An 18,179-nucleotide genomic window follows, 5' to 3' on the forward strand; every position below is an offset into this window, starting at 1 on the left:
CAGAATGCGAGCATATGTCTCTCCACCAAACTGGGAGGAAACCCAAGTCGCTGAGTCACGAGAGTGAGGCGCGAAGAAGGCTCGGGTCTCGATCGGGCCTTCCGAAGCCGCAGCAGCATTGGAGTCACCCAGTGTTGGGACGGTGAATCTCACGAATCAGGTGGTTGCGGCGACAGGTTTTTTCACTTTTTCTTTGAGCGTCTGTCGCAGTTCGATTTCCACCGTTGCTTCACACGTCTCTGACGTCTCTTCCTGTTGCCTTCCCAGCAGAATGCCGTTAACTGTCCGGGTTCTCTAAGTTCACGTTCGTATCGCACATCCCTCAGGCTCTCTCTCTGACCGCGCGATCAAACGATGTCACATTTTGGCTAGAGCACACCTGTACGTCGTTTTTTTACGCAGCGGTGTCTGCCATGGCGCGCTGTCTGTCCGACGACGGGGAAACAGGTTGCAGGAAACCTGGCGGCGAATGCCGAAGGTAGGCGGTAGACACACGCCCAGTCTCCACTGTGGAGTGCAGATCTAGACACGTGGTTTCGGTTTGGAGGCGTTACAGCCGGCGCTAGACAGCCCGAATCCGCAAAGGAAAGCCTGGAGAAAAAACGCTTCCTTTTGTCTTCGTGGTCTGCTGAGCCATCTATTCTACACACGTGCGATAGTGCTGCTGGGACAGCGCGTCGAGAAATGTCTGGGGAATCTCTCAAATGGAGGCCTCCGGAACGGGGAAAAAGTCGAGGGACAAAACGGCAAAACGCCAGAAGATTTTAAAAAGGTTTTCGGAATAACGGCACAGCTTTGGTGCCGCTGGTTCTGTCATGCACTCCAGAGGTTTTCGGCACAAGAGAGTCCCGACGCTCAGGTTTCCCTCGGTGTCGAGAGTTTCCGGACGCCTCTCGGAGTCCCACACGGGAGCAAGCGTTGAAAAAAGGAAACTGGGCACGTGTATCATGTGTGTGAGGTTTTCTCACAGCCTCCTGCCGGGCTCGTCAGTCAATTACACACCACCGTTCATCTGGAGAACGTGATAGAAGAAGCACAGTTCTTCGGCGTCGCCCCGAAACTGATGCAAGCTATTTGCGCTGCCGCTGTGGCCTTCGGCGTCTCCGCCCAACTTGAACAGAACGAAGTCCCGAGGAGTGAGCTTCTCCTTCGCACATCTGTCCACCCCGTCCAGAGCTTCCATCTCGCCTGACGCTCTTCCTTCTCCCCGAGAGTGCGAGCCGTTGGTTCTTTTCCAGATCGCCACACGCTCTTCTCTACGCGCACGCACCGCAGCTCCCAGGACACGCGTTGCATCCTCTGTGCACCTGTCTGCCTCCTTCACCGGCGCCTCTGCACTGGCGTCTCGAGCTCGGTCGCCCGGTCGCCTATCTGGCCTAGCCACGCCGGATTTTCCCGCCCAGTCACCGGCGCAGCTTTCTTTCCTAAAAAGAGCTTCGCATGGCCTGTCGCTTTCGGCGTCGCTTCCAAAACGCAGCGAGACGCGGCGTTTGCGTCCCAGCCGCCTCATGGTCTCGACTTTCCCCAAGAGTTTCGCCGAGTGCCAGGGCCGAACGAGAGAGTCGCCGAGCGAAGTCGAGAGAAAGAGGGCCGGGAATTCCCCCGCGCCGTATCTGTCTCCTTCGCCGCTTGCCTGTTTGGCGGAAAACGCCCCGTCTTTCGCCCTTTGCCGTGTTTCCGTTGAGTCGCAGTCCATCCCCGTGTCGGTGTCGGCTTCCTCGCCATAGAGCATTTGCCCCGACCCGCCCAAAAGTGCACCGTTCTCGCCATTCGCTGCTCCGAGTCTCTCTCGTTTCGGGTTTCTCGTCTTGTCCTCGCCGCGTCCGTCGCCCCCCCTCGGTGCTGTTGCCTTGCGTGTCGCGGGTCTCTCGCGGCGCATCTCGTTCTTCGCTTGTTGAGCCGAAGCCGATTTCTCAGAAAGACGAGACAGCCGCGGCGCACAGGGGCAGGCATCTCGAGAGAAGAAACACGGTCCCCGACAGAAGCGAAGACTTCGCTTGCAGTCGTCTGCGAGAGAGTTGTCATACCCCTCAGCCAGCGAGGCAACAAACCCCCGCGGAGGATGGAAGTTCGAGTAAGGGCTGAAGGAAAGCAAGTTTGCCAGGTGAGCTCTTCGCTCCTCGCCCTCCTCGTCGGTCTCTGTTCCGCGCCGGTTCGGGTTGCCCCATTCTTCTTCCTCGAGAGCACGGAGAGCGTCGTATGACTCCTCGGATCGCTGCTCTTGTCTGCCGTTATTGTCGCCCTTCGTGTCGTGTTCGCTGCCTCTCTCCATCGCCTCCTCGCTCCCGCGTCCATGCTGCATCGCGCTCAAGACGTCGAAGAAGCCATGCTGAAGGACGACGCCGTGAACTTGATGCCGCATTTTCTGGAAGGCGAGGAAAGCGCCTCCAAGGATGCCTCCCGCCGAGGAAGTCTTGAGGAAGATTGATTTCCTCTCAGCCACATTGAGAGCGACAAAGCCGTTGATTGCGTCTTCTAAATCATCGACAGTCTGGTGCTTTCTCAGGCCTCGGCCGTTGTCGCGAGTCTCACCCTCCGCCGCGCCTTCGCCTCGGCAGTGAACAAAGGCCACACGCCACCCCAGGGAGAGAAGCACGAGATGCATGGGGGAGAAGGAAACGGCCATCGGACGCTTGTAGGCGCCGTACGCGAGAACCAAAAGCGGCGAAGAAGACCAGAAACGAAAGGCGAAGTCACCGGCTGTGGAAGACGTCAGCGGAGAACAAACACAAGACACGGTCCTGCTGGAAAGTGAACCGGCAGAACCAGACTCCGTGGAAGAAGTGAAAGAAGAAGAAGAGAGAGAAGCAGAGGGAGAAGGCGAAGAGAGAGAAGCGAAACGTGACGAAAACGGAGCGATTGAAACTGTGAAACTGGGGGTTCCGGAAGCACGATTTTCCATCTGCGGAAGAGTCCTTCTGTCTGAGCGGCCCTGATTCGCTACCTGTCGGCAAGCCTCCCGCGGACTTTTTGCTTCGAGTGTCGCTCGTTTTTTTGCTTCGCTACTCAGAGCCCTCGCAACTCCCACGGCTGCGTGTTCAGAGGGTAGAAGTAGCGTAACGGGAATGAGGCATTTTCCATCTCGCGAGGGAAAGGAAACCACCTCGACGTTCCCCAGTTCGCTTTGTTCACGAGATGGGGTCCGGCGGCCCGCCTTGTCGTCTACAGCGCGGCCTTCCGCGAACTGAAAATCGCCGGAAGCGGCTTGCGCCTCCGTCGGGTGCCTTCGCTTTTCTGCGCTCTCGCATTCAGACAAACCCGCGGCGTCGTTTCTCGGTTTGTCTCTCGAGAACGGCGACTCGGCTTTTGCCTCGCTCGCGGCGATGGAAGGAGCGAGAGAAGGACTGACACCGAAAGGTGCACAGACAGAAGTGCCCGAAAACGCATGGTCAGAAGAGGAAAAACACCAGGCGGAAGAAGACAAGGAAGAAGAAGAAGAAAGAGGTGGCGGTATCCAAGCCGGCGAGGCCGAAGAGGACTCAGACGGGAGAGGAGACTCAGAATAAGAACCCGTCGACGAACGGGGCCCATGGGAGACAGACCAAGAGCTGGACAGAGCGGACGAGCGACAGGCGGACTCGGCAAGTCGGCCACGAGAGGCGCTCGAAGCGAGACTGGGGAAGAAGCGAAGAAAGGCGCTCGCTGCTTTTCGCAGGAGATCGCGATCGACTGCGTGGAGACGCTGGACCCTGATGCATTTTGTTCGCAAGTCCAGAGAACACTGAAGAAAAGGTTCGAAAGGGGACTGCAGCGAGAAACGAAGAGCCGAGAACTGATCATTTACTCCAGGCTGCAGGATGCCTACACCCGAAGAGCTCGCCAGCATCGAAAGCGGGATCTGTGTGAAGAGCGGCACAGACGCTGGAGCAGCTGAGGGCCCGAAGGGAAAAAAACCGGGAGGCTGAGGGAAGGAAGAACGGGGACAGAGAGCCGAGGGAGAAGGAGACAATGCGGATAGAGCGGGGGAAGATGAACAGATTTCAGAGGCGGGAGATGAAGCGAACCGGGAATCAAGGGGGGGCGAGGAGAGAGACACTTGCGGGTCGGTCTTTGGCGGGTCACAGAAATCGACAGCAAAAACCACCGGCAGGCTCGGAGGCCGCAGTCCATACACCGCAATGCCATCCGCAGTTGAGTCCAAATCCGTGAAGATGAAGGAAGGGAAATGAAAGAGAGGCCTCGCTCTCAGTACCTCCTTAGCCTCTGTCTCCTCTGTGTTTGCAGTTGAACCGCAAGCACGCAGGGCGGATGCAGAAGCAGAGAGAGAAGATTCACGATCAGGAGGCGAACAGGACGAAGCACACTGAGAAGACGACGTCAGAGGGATGAAACGCTTCGTGCGTGGGTCTGAGGAGGAATCAGAACAGGCGCGGTGCGACGCTGGTGCCTGTCTGGAGGCTGCGGACGAGGCAGGAGCAGAAAGATCGACCGGTGTCAGAGACGCCGGAGAGGGCGACGGCAATTCCCGGATGAAGTCGCCGGCTTTTCTGCCAAGAACAGCCGCGAGAGGCAGAGAGAAAGCTGAGAGCGCGTTGTGCTGCGAAACGTCGAAAAGAAGCAGGTGCCGTCCCCTGGAAACAAAAGCAGTCGGCGACGAAGAGGGCCTGATGAGCCTGCCGAGTGTCTCCCCTTTGGGGAAAAGGGAAAAGGCCTTGGATTTGGCGCTGGGCCAGAGAGATGAGCACTCGCATGCATCGTCCATCCAAGGCAAAGAGACCTGTCCATGCACATATATTTGCATGTGCGCGATTCTAGCTCGAAAAACGTTTCCACCCTTTCCTGTGCAACGATACAGAGATGTGAGACGACGGCAGCAGGCAAGGTTAACAACGCTGCCAGCCAAGTCGCTTGTCGACTGGGTATACACCAGAGATCTGCGATCGCTGTCCTCCATATGCGTCGCTTGGTCGTGGGAAGTCATGCTCACCGCTGTTGACAGATTTGCCTCGGGAATCCTCGGCGACAGACAGCATATTCATTCATGTTGGATGCACGAAGATTTTCGCACACCCACACACACACACACACACGCGAGGCACAGAAGTGCAAGACACCCAAATAAGCAGCGGAGCATACGCATGCATGTAGAGCGTGTGAACGGTCTCTCCTTGTGAAAACGCCTGTCGCAGTCACTCTCGTCCGGAAACAAGAGATACCTCGTTGTGTAGAAGTGCGTTCGGCCGTCCAGGACTGGGCGCGGGTTTTCCAGAGCTTGGGAGGCGCTGAAAAAGCAGCAGTTTGCCAAAGAACTGAAGAGTATCGGTAACTCAGCGGACCCACTGCTTTCTCCTTACACCACCTCTCCGGGCTCCGCGTCCCGGCCGCGCCTTCCCGGACGCGAGCAGGATGCCTCAAAAGGCCGCCTCGCCTTTTGCATAAACCGTTTCAACAGAGAACCACGCCATCGATACTCGAACTCTGGGTGGGGCCGCCAGAACAAACAATCATGTATATATAAATATAAATATATATGGGTGAAAATGCATTTACACAGACGTATATATCAATGTAATATACATTAGATAGATAGATAGATAGATAGATAGAGATAGATAGATAGAGTGTAGACGCTGTGTGGTCATCACAGCTCATGCATCAACGGACGTATACAGAGAGCGACAGATGCATGAACATACGCATGTATGTGGTTCAATTTGGCAGATCAGTGAGATGGGCGGTTGCAGGATCCTTGTGCCTTTTAGACTACGCAATCCGATACAGGGTTCTATGTTTGCCTGCATCGATTGGAAGCGCATGCACCCTGAGGTCTCACCTGAGGATCCAAGTGGCTGTTCGGGATCTGGACGTGGCGCAGATGGTGAAGAAGCGTCCATCCGCAGTCTTCCCGAGAGCCAAGTGCATCGCGCCCCAGCGCGCGTCATCGCTCTGTGATCGACACGAGTTTTGCAGCACAGATAAGACGAGAGAGTTGAAACAGCCGGCGAGAGACGAAGCCGAAAGGCGAGAAAAGCAGTCGGAGACACGGCGCAGAGTTAAGAGGGAGACCGACGCAGTGAGTCACAGGGAAACGCAAAAATCTACGAACACCCACAGAGAGACCCACAAGCGCCCTCAGAGGCAACCGCCCTCGCAGCCCCGGGAGGGTTTGAGAACGACAGAGTTCGCCGCTCTCCTTCGAAGAAGAAGTTCGAAACAAAACAGGTGCCTGAGGACCGAGTGCGGTCACGAGCCTGGACACGCGCAGACCATCAGGCGGATGTGGCAACCACGAAAAAAAAACTCTCAGGTGGGTATGATACTTCTGAGGTGGGGGACTGCATCTAGATTGTGCGCGAATGTGGCAGACAAATCCTTTTCGAAGAGCAGGAACGCGAGAAATGGACCGACGCATGCAGCAGTCTACTGGCTCTCTGAATTGAAAGCACATTCGGTCGTCCTGTCAAGTCCGAATCCACACATATAGAAATGTATCCCTGCAGGCAAATGCATATATATATATGTTGATCTCTTGGGAGTAGCCGAGTATGGGTGTCCTTCTCTGTGGTTTCGCGAACACCGGTGAAATGCGTGGACTCGTTTCCTGGGTGTCTCACCAAATCGAGGACAACTTCATCTCGAAGCAGCTCCAGACGCGGCCCGGAGTGTCTCTCGAGCGTCTCTGCGTTGCGCCGCGGCTTTCCAAGGGCCAGAGAGGGACAACACGGTGCATGCGGAGGACCGAGAGACAAAGGAGAAAGGGAAGAAGACGAACTGGAAGACTCGCACGGAGGGTGCACGATCAGGAGGATCCGACGCAGCATGTGTGCTCGGCCAGTCCGGCGGTCGACTGAGGTGTACATACAGCCGACCAGTCTGGGATGACACGACGCGCCGACTGGCGCGCCTGCCTTTTCTTCTTCGTTTCCGGGTTCCGTCGTTTCTCGCTCGCATTTTTGGTCTTGCACCAGCGAGAGACCCCTGCGCCTCAGGGAAAGTTCGAGAATTTCTGACGGCTCGCCCACGGGGAAAAATTCAAAGTCTTTGACGAAGCCAAGAGAGACACCAGGCAGCTCCTCGTACTCCCAAGGCGATGAAGAAGACAGAAATCGTCGGAGAGGCCGTTTCGCCTCGCCTGTCTGCCCACAGACGGCATGCGACTTGGCGACTGCGCGAGAAGGAAGAGAGAGGCGGTTCACAGACGATCCCGAGAAGGAACCAGGAAAGCGGGGTGCACTGAGGAGATCCTTAAAATGGAGTGTATAGCGATCAGAGCTGTCTAGACAGCGCGTGTATCCAAGCAGGGACGCTTCCTCAAACACTTTCAACGCGCCGATTCGGCACTCGCCGCCACGCGTTTCGTGCGGTGTCCCCTTCGCCTTTTCCTCGTCTTTCTCGCTCGTCCTATCCTCAGAAAACGCGCCTGGCCTTCTTTCTTGTTTTGCGCGTGTTGTAAGCCAGCCTACGTCGATCAGCTGTTCCTCGCCCTGCAGGACATCCAAAGCTGTCCATACACCTGGGGGCTCGAGAAGGAGCGGGCACGAAAACATGTTGTCGGAGCTTTCCTGTTCTGCTCTCGTTTCCCGCAGCTTTCTTCTTTCGTGTCTTTCCAATCGAAGCACGTCTGCCAGCGTAAGCAGCGCAGGTCTCTCCTGCCGCTGCTCCAACGCGACTTCACTGCAACTTCCTTTTCTTCTGCCCTCTTCCTCTTCGCTCGCTCTTCTTCCGCCGGATCCTCGAGTGTTCGCGCCTCTCGCGGTAACGCCATGGCCTCCCGAACACGAAGGCGCCGACGAGTGCCGCAAAGACCGAGGATAGGAAGGACCGGAAGGCGAAGATTCCCCTCTATCGGCGGAAGTCGGCCGCCCACCCTTCTGGAATTCGAGGCTGTTATAGCACTCGTCACCCCACACTGCCCATCGGCTCCCCGTCGCCTGCGCCGGTGGCGATTCACTCGGGTCTCTATTCTCTCGCGGGGATCTTCTCTCGGAAGGCGGCGCTTCGCCTGTGTCCGTCTCTGGTCTACCGGGCAGTTTGCGTCGGCAGATGAGGGGATAGCCTGGATGAAAAGGCGAACGCCTTTCGTAGTACGCGATTCCCCCTTCAAGAATCTCCACGCTGAGGCTCTCAGCGACTTCTCCTGCTTGCGCTGCTGCTTCTACATGCCGAACAACAGCCTCGTTGTACCAGGTGTTCTCTTCTTCCTGCCGCTCTTCCTCCCTGCTCTTTCCGCCGTGCGTTTTCCTTCCCTTTCGCCCTTCCTCCTCTCTGCGCTTCGGGGGAAGCGCCGCTGCGAGGGGATGCCCTGGAACAGCAGAGGAAGCGAGCGAACACGCCTCTTCAAGTCGAGAATGGCGGGAGAGCGTGAGCACCGCGATGGCTTGGTCCCGCGCTATCTCCGCGGCGGATTTCCCGTAGAAGGCCTCCAGCAGTCTTCTTCGGTGCTCGAGTTTTTCGCCCACCGAAGGCGGCTGAGACGGAGAGCGGGGCGGAGCCCGAGCGCCTTCAGTTGTCGGTACACTGGGCGAAAGTGGAGACGAAACAGAAAGCGGTGGGGCGGCGTGGCAGAGACGAGGCGTGTCTTCGCGGTCTTCACTGCTCGTCGCAGCGATCACAAGAGCGCTCAGGGTGTCTTCAATGAAGGCGATGGCAGAGGCGCATTCCGTGTTTGTGAAGGCGAGGTATCGTCGCAGAGACGGCACGAGGAGTTCCTGACTGCCCGCGCCTCCTCTGTCGTCGCTCCCTCGCTCCGGTCGCGTTCGCGTCCCTTGACGCGTCAAGTCTCCGACCGGAGCGACGTCGCGTCTCTGCGCTGAGTTGGAGACTGCCGCCAGTTTTTGGAAATCGTGTCCTTCTGCCCCACTGCTTGTCTTCTCTGTGTCTTCCGCCGTCCGCTGCACGTCTGTCGGTCGTGGGGGAAGCACAGGAGGCTCCGCAGAGGGAACGAGAAGCCGGCCGAATGCAGCTTCATTTTCCAGGTGACGCCACGGATCCGTCGAGGAAAGGAGAAAATCTTCCTCAGAGGGAAACGGGCTTTTCGGCAGCGAGAAGAGCGAGTTCATTTCCTCTGTGCTGTCTTGTCGCAGAAGAGAAACACGGTCGCGAGTGGCGGGTCCCAGCATACTTGCCTCGAACAGCGGCTGTGGACCGAAAAGACACCGTCCTGTCGCGCTGCCTTCCGTCTCGGACTCCATTTCTCTTTCTGTCGTCTTTTCTATCGTTCCCCCACTCTGGGCGCAGCCGCTCTGCCTTTCTCTGGGGGTGGCGTCACATCCTTTTCCTCTCTTTCTTTCTCGCCTCGCTGCTCCGCCTCGCGCGTTTTCTCCGGCACCAGGCTCTTCTCCGCGACATTGCAGGCCGAAGTGTCGGGCACAGCAAAGGCCTCGTTTCTGCGTCGTCATCCACGAGAACCGCCCGAGAAACGTGCCGCAGGTTCGCTCCCGAAAACGCGTCTCAGCGTGCGATTTCTGCATCCGTTTGTTCTTTCTATGGAAAACTTCCGTGGAAAAACGGGAACGACTTGCCACGGTGCGACGCTGCTGAGGGTCGACGGCGCCGCGATGATGAAAGACACGCGTGAACGAGAGAGGGCGAAACTGTGCGAGGATCGCCATCTTGAGCGTTCTAGGGGCGACGGGTGAGAGAAAAGCGTGTAGAAACGAAGACAAGACGGCCAGAAAACAGGAAGGATTAGAGCCAGTCGAGCCGAGGAGGCGAAAACAGAACTTCCTCGATCCCCTCTTTGTCGTGTTTTGCCTCCATTTCGGCCTGTCCCCTCTTTATCGTCGGTTGAATGGGTCTGACGGTGTACATACACCCAAACTCCGCGCCTGAGCCTCACGCTCACCCTCGCGGCGAGCCGCCCCGGGTGCGGGTGTCGGGTTTCTCCGCTTACAAACACCTTGCTTCACTTGCGAAGAGCTGTCTCGGTTAGCTATGTGCGGGGGGACGCGCCAGGAAACCCCCAGCATAAACAGAATCCAGCAAACGGAGGGGAACTTTGAGCCACCAGCTTCGCTCGAGCCAGCGCTGCGCCTGGGTGTGCCTCTTTGCCTCTAAAGTTCAGCCCCGTGCCACATACAGCACATATGCGCATGATCGAACGGCGCCTTCCTTTCTGTGCATGTCTTCTTCGCCACTAGGCAGTGAACACAAGAGGAGAGACGCCGACTCGCGACGAGAAATAAAGAAAGCATAGTGTCGCGGTTTAAACACTCGACGAGGCCCCGCGTGTATCCACACAGACGCCCTCTTAGCAACGCCAAAGTTGCAGCGGAAAGTCGAGCATCGAGACTGTGAGCAGTCAATCGGAGCGCAAAAGCGCGGCCATCGCATTATGCAGGTTGGGCAAAAAACGCCGTAAGACCAGGTCGAGCCCAGTTGCGCGTGTGTCGGGTGTTGCTTGGGTCTCCCGCGCACATCGCCGCGAAGGAATCGCCGACACAAGAGCGAAAACGGGGAATACACCAGTGGTAAGAGGCTCTTGTCGGCGAGCTTTTATTGGCCTAGAAAAGCTGCAACTTTTCTCCCGCTCTCGAGAAGATATCGGGCAGTTCACAAAACTGCTACAGACACTGGAAGCCCTCGGACGGAGATCGCAGGCACGTGTCGTCATCTGAGCCGTAGAGAGGCGCCTCTAACTCCATTCTTTACCAACTTTTTTAGCTATACGTACATCTAGCGAGTACGGCGGGCAGAGAGACGGCGTTGCGGCGTCGGACGCCGCCCTCCAGAGGGTGCGTATCTGGCTGTGTGTCGACTCGGGTGTATCTCCCGACTCAGTGGGAGAGGCGCGCAGATCCTCCTCGCCTGCTAAACTTGCAGAGCTGTCTGTTTCGTTGTGGCCAGAAGGGAGCATATCGCACGCAAAGTTGAGGCGGGCTGACGTGCCGTTGTCCGCTGGGCACGCAGAGAAGGATTGAGGCGAGCGAGGCAGGGGCAGTGCATCCGCGATTCGTCGGGAGTCGCAGCTTTCTCGCGGGTTTTTCTGTCTCTGCGGCTCTCCGAGGCACTTCACCGCCGCCCCGCTTTTCGTTTCTGCCTTTTGGGGCTGTCTCGTCAGCTCTCCTTCCGCGACTCAGTCGCCGTCCGCCTGCAACTTTCCTGTCTCCCCACGTATAGCGCCCTTCCGCGCGGCGTACTAGCGACAGGACGAGTTCAGCGAGAGATCGACGCCTCGCGTCGTCACCCTCGGGAACCTCTGCGCGCGCGCGCGTCTGAGAGTGAGTCCGAGAGACTGACTGCGCGTCGTTCCCGAGAACTCGCACTAAGTTGGCCATGCGTTCGCGTTTCTCGCGAGCGCAAGAAAACATTTTTCCCGAAAAGCCCGTTTCCGAAGCCTGCCTACCATTTGCTGAGTTTCGCGCGGACAGAACCAGGGATCCCCGCAGGGTACCAGCGCCGAAGTCGCGCGGCGCCTCTCGCCGACGGCATAGCGCGTCTGTCACTTTCCCCTGAACGCAAAACGCTTTTTCGTCCCCGCCGATCAAGTCCGAGAGTTCTCTCCCCGCCTTTCTCTCGATTTTTTGCCGCGCGGATTTCCGGAACAGTTGCGCTCTCCTCCCACACTGGCCAATCCAGTACACACCGAGTCCTCTAGGGGTGAGCTGTAACCAACCCAGAGTTTCACGGCCTTTTCCAAGGCTTGCATGCCACCCCGGGAATCTGCTTTGAGGAGGCATTCCCTCTCGTGGTTCCCCGTTTTGTGTTTGTGACGACACCCCGCGACTCGGTGTCTTTTCGCGGCAACACACGACCCGTTTTGGTTCACCAGGCACGTCATGGCGTGCGCAGAACGCCGGCGTCTCGCCAAGGCAGAAACGGGACGAGGAATCCCAGTTGCGCCTCTTGTTTCCGTTAAAAAGTACCTCCACTGACAGAGGGCCGCGCGGCTGCGCTGCTCGCGCCCAGCGCCGCGGCTCCGCGTTTTTCGTCCATTCTGTGTGTCGGGACGTGGCGATCCCCAGTTTCCCCGCGTCTTATCTCGGCCGCCGTCTGTGGTTTGAGGAAGTGCCTCGCTTTCTCGAGTTGGTTCATCGCCTTCTCTCAATCGCCCCGTCTCTCTGTCCGTAAGCCTCCGTTGGGGCGGGTAGCGTTCAAGGGCAAAGAGGCAGGTGGAGAGTCGCGGTTGCCTCGGCGAACCAACGCGAAGGCGAAGCGGACAGTCTAGCAACCAGGATACACACGCGCGAGAGGCAGTCGCCAATCGCGCTGAAGTCGTGGCTGCGCGCCCTCCACGTCCTGCATCACCCCGCCTCCGACACTCAAGATCTGCCGATCTTTCGGGTGTCCTCGCGCGTCCCGTCCACCTTTCCGTCCGCAGTGTACTGCAGTTGTAGTTATTTAACTGTCGCGTGGAGTCCCCCCCCCCCTCGTTTTCGACCGGGCCTTTTTCCCCGCGTCGTCTTTTCCCGGAAAACCCACCACCACGCAGCCCAGCTCTGCTGAAGGGACTGCGCCCGCGTCGTTCTTCTCTGCGCGATCCTGTCGCCGCCCCCGAGCTCCCCGTCGGCGCCATGGTGAGGGAGGCCTTGCCTGCGTGCCCCGCCCCCGGCGGGCCGGGATCCCTTCTGCTTCCCTCCGGAACTGTCGAGACGCTCCTGCGGCGAACCTGTCTGGGCGGCGTCCGCGTGCCGTGTCCACTCTGCAGCAGTGTGGCCTGTAGCAGTTGCACGTGTTTCGCGCTGCCTCCGTCAGCCCCGTCGAGGGCGTCCGCCGCAGCCAAGCGGCCCAGCTGTGGCGGCGTCCACGCACCTGTGGAAGGCGCTCCCGTGTGGACGCGGTCTCGGGAACCTGCAGACGATTTCTTCCAAGTCGACGACCTGGTTTCCCTCCTGCATCGAAACGTCTCCTGGACCCGCGTGGCTGTACAGTTGCCGACGGAAATGCTCGGGGAGACTCCGTGGCTGTCCCGCCGCCTCCGGAACGCCTGCAAACGGAGCGCGCCCCAGGAACCGCTCAACCTCGCAAACCCCGCCGCTGGCGAGGGCGCCTCCGACCCCGAGACGGAGGAGTCTCTGGTCCCTCCAGGCGCTCTGGACGCTTCGGGCGCGTCCCCTGGAAAGAGCCCCGGACCGGCCGGGAGCGAGACGGAAGATCAACTCCGGAAGCGGATCAAGATGGGCACTCAGGCGGATGATGCCAAGCAAGGTGGAAAGGGAGACCAGACTGGAGAAGACCTCGCGCCTGGGAAAGGGAAACGCAGTGAATCCACCAGCGAGGGTGACGCCCAAGGCAGGTTCCCGGCAGGATGCACGCAGGCCGTGTGCGACAAGGGGACTCTAGAGGCAGCACGGAGTGCGCCAGGGGCTCCGACGTTTTTTCTTCTCGGAGACACTGTCCACAGCAACTGTTGCGCCGATCAGATTGCCGCTGCCCATATTGAACCCCGTAAGTTCCCCGTCGTGAAAAAGCGTCGCGTGAGACGCGGCGCTCGCAGGGAATGCGAGAACACCTTCACTTGACAGTTTCACGGGCACAGCCAGCCGTCTCGTTTCCACGGCAGTGAGTTTCTGGAGATCTAGTCCTACATGTGTTTGAGTGTTCATACACACAGGTGGTGAGTTCTTTCGTGGCTGCGGTGTGGTGGTCCTCACTCCTTACGGGTAGAGCCACGCTCAGTGCACCCTTACGACGACGGAAATAACGCGATACACGTGGGTAGTTTTAGAACGCGACACACACATTCTCGTGTGCAACGATGTCCATATATATATACATATATATATACATAAGCGTGCGCGAGTTGCTCCGACCTGTCGAGCTGCGTGCATGCGCGGTTTTTTGCACCCTGCCCGCGTTGGAGTCACTGTTTCCACTCGCGATATCTGCCTGCGTTTGCGGTCCCCGTTCCCCCGGGCGGACAGCCATCGTGTCGACTTCCGCACGGACTGACCCTTGAACAGGCGAGTCGCCGCGACCGATTTTCTTCTCTTCTGGCCGAAACTGTGTGTGTGTGTGTGTGCTTCTCCACGTGTGTGTGTGGATTCTCTTCCCGCGGATTCTCTCTCTCTTTCTGCTCTGCCTCCGGGCCTCTCGACTCCCGCGTCCGCTGCGAGATCCGTCTTGTGCTGGCTTCTGCAGACGCCCTCGTCCACTACGGCTACGCGTGTCTGAGTTGGCCAGTGACGGGGCCGCCGTGCCCAGTCCTGTATCGTTACACGTCGCTCCCGCTGAACGTGTCGCACTTTTCCTGCTCTCTGTGCCGACACCTGAAAGTCTTCCGCGAGCAACGGCTCGCGGCGTACCGGCAGCAACTCGCTACCCTCGGGAGAGCCGCGTCGCCGCAGTCGCGGTCTGCCGGGGGCGCAGACGCGAGTCCGTCGCGCGGATCTGGGCGCGCGCCGCTCGCGTCTGTGCCGCCTCTGTCGGTGTCCTCTGCGGTTCTCGGCGACGGGCTGTCTCTCTCTGCGGCTCTCCAGTCGTGCATGTCGTTGCGCGGCCGGATTCCTCAGGTGCCGCTGTCGACCTTTCGGCCAGTCTCGACGCTTCCCGGGGCGTTCTGTCAGGCGTACGCCTGTCCCCTGATCCTCGTCTACGACGTCCGGTACCACTACGCGTTGCCTTGCATTCTCCAGCACATCGCCTCGCTCTTCCTCGCGCCCTCGCCGCCGTCCTCGGTCTCCACGACCCCGCCCCTGTCCTCGCCGGCCTCGGCGACGCCGCCGCTGCATGCACTTCGAGATCCCTCCCGCTTCGCCGGAGAGTTCTCGGAAAGCGGCGCGTACTCGTCGGGGACCTCGTCGCCCAGCGTCGACGCCGGCTACACGGACGACGACAACTCGCTCCAGGCAGCTGCGGATGCCCTCGCGGCGGCTGAGCGCCAGGACGCCTCCGACGCGAGAGTCGAGCGAGGCCGGAGGGAGGAGACGCCGCCACGCACCACGGAGCAGTTCCCTGTGGACGCGTTCCTGCGGCTCGGCGAAGGCGGCGGGTCGCGGATGGCCGTCGTGGGGAACGCGATGCCTGCGGGCGCCGTGCGAGAGGCGTCACCGCTGCGAGACGGGGACTGGAGACACTGCTCGCCGTCGCCTTCCGCCGCCTCATGCGCCAGAATGATGGGCTCCGGCGCGTCCGACTGGCAGCTGACCAGTCTCTGCGTGGCCCTCGCCCCTAGCGCTTGCCTGCCGTCGAAGGACTATGACGTGGGCGCCCTCGAGCCCTGTGTCCTGCCTGGATCCGCGCTCGGGGAGGAGACTGAGGCGCCGAGGAAGGCGCAGCGGGTCGCGGCGGAGGACGAAGAGCGCGAGTTGGACCCCCCGGAGCTCCAGAGGAGACAGTTTTCGTCGCTAGTCATCTCGTTCGGTTCTGCGCAGCCTTCGGCGAAGAGCCAGGGCGACGTCGCGAGTCCCGCGGGCGCAGAATCTGCGGGCTCTACGGCTGCGTCTGCCGCTCCGCCCACCTGGTTTTTCTCGCTGCCGTTCTCCTGGACTCCGAGACTCGTGTTTCTCGGGCCCCAGCTCCATCCCGTCCAGCGGCTGGTTCAACAACAGGCCAGCGGAAAGGGCAAAGGAGGAATCTCGGTCCGGGCTGCCGGAGCGAGTCTGCGGATTTCACTGAGCGCGTACACGGCAGTCGCCGGACGCTTTGTGTTCCAAGTGCTGTATCGCTCCTTCGACCGCACGATAGGCCTTGCGCCTGTGCTGCCGCTGTCGGCGTCGTTGCGCGGCGTCCCGTGTCTGAAGAGCCCCAGTCGGGCGCGCGACGGTCCCGAGTTCGTCCCCATCGAGGAGGCCCTCGGAGCCTGCGGGTGGGGCGACGGGGTGGCGCGCGAGCGCGGAGACATCTGTCTCCTCTACGTCGGGCCCACAGTGGAGACTTCGCCCACGGACGAGCAGTCTGCGCAGGCGGCAGGTTCCGCGCGGTTCACGTATGAGTCGGCGGCGCATCCTTCGGTGTATTCATACGCGACGGCGTTTGGGAGCTCCGCGGCGGAGGGTCCAGGAAAGAGTGGCGGAGCGGCCGACGTCGGCACCGGCACGGGCAGAGCCTTCGAAGGGAACGAGACGCTGGCGGGCTGGCAGGCGTACAGGGAGATGCGTGGAAAGCTCGCACCGCCTCCTCTTCTCCACCGTCTTCTCCTCAGGTACGGCGGCGTCGACCGGCTGCAGCTCCTCAGCTACGACCCAACCTTCTTCACGGGAACCCCGAACCAGGAGCACCTCGTGAAGCAGTTCCAGAGACTCCAAGTCTTTGATCAGCAGCGGGACGAAGAAGATGCAGAGCTGTTTCTTTCTCCGGACACCACTGCCGACGAGGCAGAGGACTTGCCTGAGGAAGGCTCGCGGCGTCGGCCGATGTCGAGCGTGCATATAAGCGAGAGGAGACCGGGCGGCCATTCGCTCGCATCGCGGCAAGAGGAGGAGTTGACGGCGCTCGACGGCGTCGGCGAAGATGAGAAAGAGTACTTCCGGTCGTCACTGTGCATCCTCGACGAATCAGACAGAGCCGCGTCGGCTCTGCAGAAACAGTACAGCCGCGTGAGCTCCTTGGCTGAGACAACAAACTGCACGGCTCTCCTGCTTCTCGGGCCCCAGGTGTATGGCCAGCCGGGCGTCTTGGACTATGTTCAGCGGCAACTGCAGAAACGGGAGGGCGAAGCTCGACACGTGGTGCGCATCGCCATGGGCGAAGTGACGCCAGCGAAGCTCTTGAATTTCGAAGAAGTCGACTCGGCGTGTCTCTTTGGATGCCCAGAGCTGTGTCTTCGGTTGCAGCAGGAGCAGAAGGCCCGCGGGTTGCCGCAGCTCCTCGTGCTCCCCGTCGATGCCTTGGCGGCGACGGACGGGGCCTTTTCCTGGTCGCCGGCCCGCCAGCCGATCGAGGCCGACGAACTGAGTCAGCAGATCGCTCTTCATCTGGGCTGTGCGCCGGCGGAGATCGAGGCGCGTGTCCGCGAATCTTCCGGCGAGAAGCGAGAAGAAAGCGAGACGGCGGTGGCGGGTCGAGACCCACAGGCAGAAGGCGCGGGAAATCAGCCCGAGAAGGACGGCGTCTCGAAGGAGAAGTCCAGCAGTTGGGACCTGGCGCTTCGGGGAGGCTCCGACGTACTCCAGTGCGTTTTGGGGCAAGACGTCCTCGCGAAGGCCGCCGACAGACACTTCAAAGGGGTGAGCTTCGGCGAGGAGGGAACAAGCGAACCAGGAAAGCACTTGCCGCCTGCGCACGAGATTCTCCAAGGCCTCTCGGGTGTTGCTAGTGAGTACGAGAAGGAGCGGCCGGTCTCCCGCCCGGACGGCGAGAAGTCCGGCAGGGAGTAAAGGGAAGAGTGCGAAAGGAAAAGTGGGTTTTTGAGAAAGAGACTGAGGCGGTCGACACTGTTTTCCGTAAGCAACCGGAGGCGCGCAACGCTCGTCGCGGTCACGGGCCGACCGCACGTCAGAGCCGGGAGTTCAGGAGAGAGTTGAAGAGAAGAAAGAACGCGACACAATAAAGGAAAACAGAGACCAGGAGCCGAGCGAGTGCTGTTTTATTTCCGAGAGAATTTCGACTGGCAGCGTGACTCCTCTCTGTGGCACCAGGTGTTTTGTGCCCTAAAGGCCCCAAAGAGGAAGAAAGAGCGACGAAGCCGGCCAAAAGAGGCTTGTAGGAAAACTTCATGCTTAACGCTGTGAGGAAAGCTTCGTATACCTAAGGCTCAATTCCGTGGTGAGATTAGGAACGGACGGAGGGCTCCTTCGTGTCTCTATCTGCTTTGCGCTGAGGAGCGCTCCTGTCAGTCTGCCACGTTCAACATGGGCCTTGAGTAAGACGTCACTCGTGTGACCAGAAGAACTGAGGGGAATAACCGCGCGTTCCTTTGTCGAGAGCGACGTCGGACGGAGACTCAAGCGTGCCGTAAAGGAAGAAATGCATGCAGGACAAAGAGTGGAGCTCTCGTGTTTATGTTTGAGAGAGTGAGAAAAAACAGGGGTGTTCAAGAATTTAAGCGTGGTACGCCTGGACGCAGTCTGTGGCGCTCCCCATGTTGCGGTAGTACCAGGCTGCGGCTGGGACAGGTACCTGTTTTCAGGAACGGTTCGGATAACCTTTCGGGCCTTCGCGCTCATTTTCATAAAAAGCTCTGAGTGGACCAATGTTAGCGCGCTGAGAGTTAGCCTTGGTTTTGCGTTCCGGGCTGTTTGCGTAGGAGCAGTCCAAACAACGAACAGCAAGTGGCAAGTCTGAAACGTGACGTAGCGTAGATGGCGGGCGGAACATCAATGTACGAAGAAAAGTGTGGAGGAATTCCGCGTGTTGCCGCC

At 59.5% G+C, this 18,179-nt stretch overlaps 2 protein-coding genes across 2 annotated transcripts; one reads left to right on the forward strand and one right to left on the reverse strand.

Annotated features, from left to right (window-relative positions):
• Positions 1–994: 994 nt before the first annotated feature.
• Positions 995–9,059, reverse strand: NCLIV_061100 (conserved hypothetical protein; the record flags this gene model as incomplete). Its single annotated transcript, XM_003885663.1, has 3 exons — positions 995–4,664; positions 5,774–5,886; positions 6,555–9,059. The coding sequence occupies 3 exons, from the start codon at positions 9,057–9,059 to the stop codon at positions 995–997; spliced, it is 6,288 nt and encodes a 2,095-aa protein (XP_003885712.1).
• Positions 9,060–12,452: 3,393 nt separating this feature from the next.
• Positions 12,453–17,195, forward strand: NCLIV_061110 (conserved hypothetical protein; the record flags this gene model as incomplete). The annotated part of the gene is made up of 2 exons (XM_003885664.1): positions 12,453–13,326; positions 14,020–17,195. The coding sequence occupies 2 exons, from the start codon at positions 12,453–12,455 to the stop codon at positions 17,193–17,195; spliced, it is 4,050 nt and encodes a 1,349-aa protein (XP_003885713.1).
• Between the last annotated feature and the right edge of the window lie 984 nt (positions 17,196–18,179).

Source organism: Neospora caninum, chromosome XII (genome assembly GCF_000208865.1).
Source record: "Neospora caninum Liverpool complete genome, chromosome XII".
In the NCBI taxonomy this organism is placed as follows: domain Eukaryota; phylum Apicomplexa; class Conoidasida; order Eucoccidiorida; family Sarcocystidae; genus Neospora; species Neospora caninum.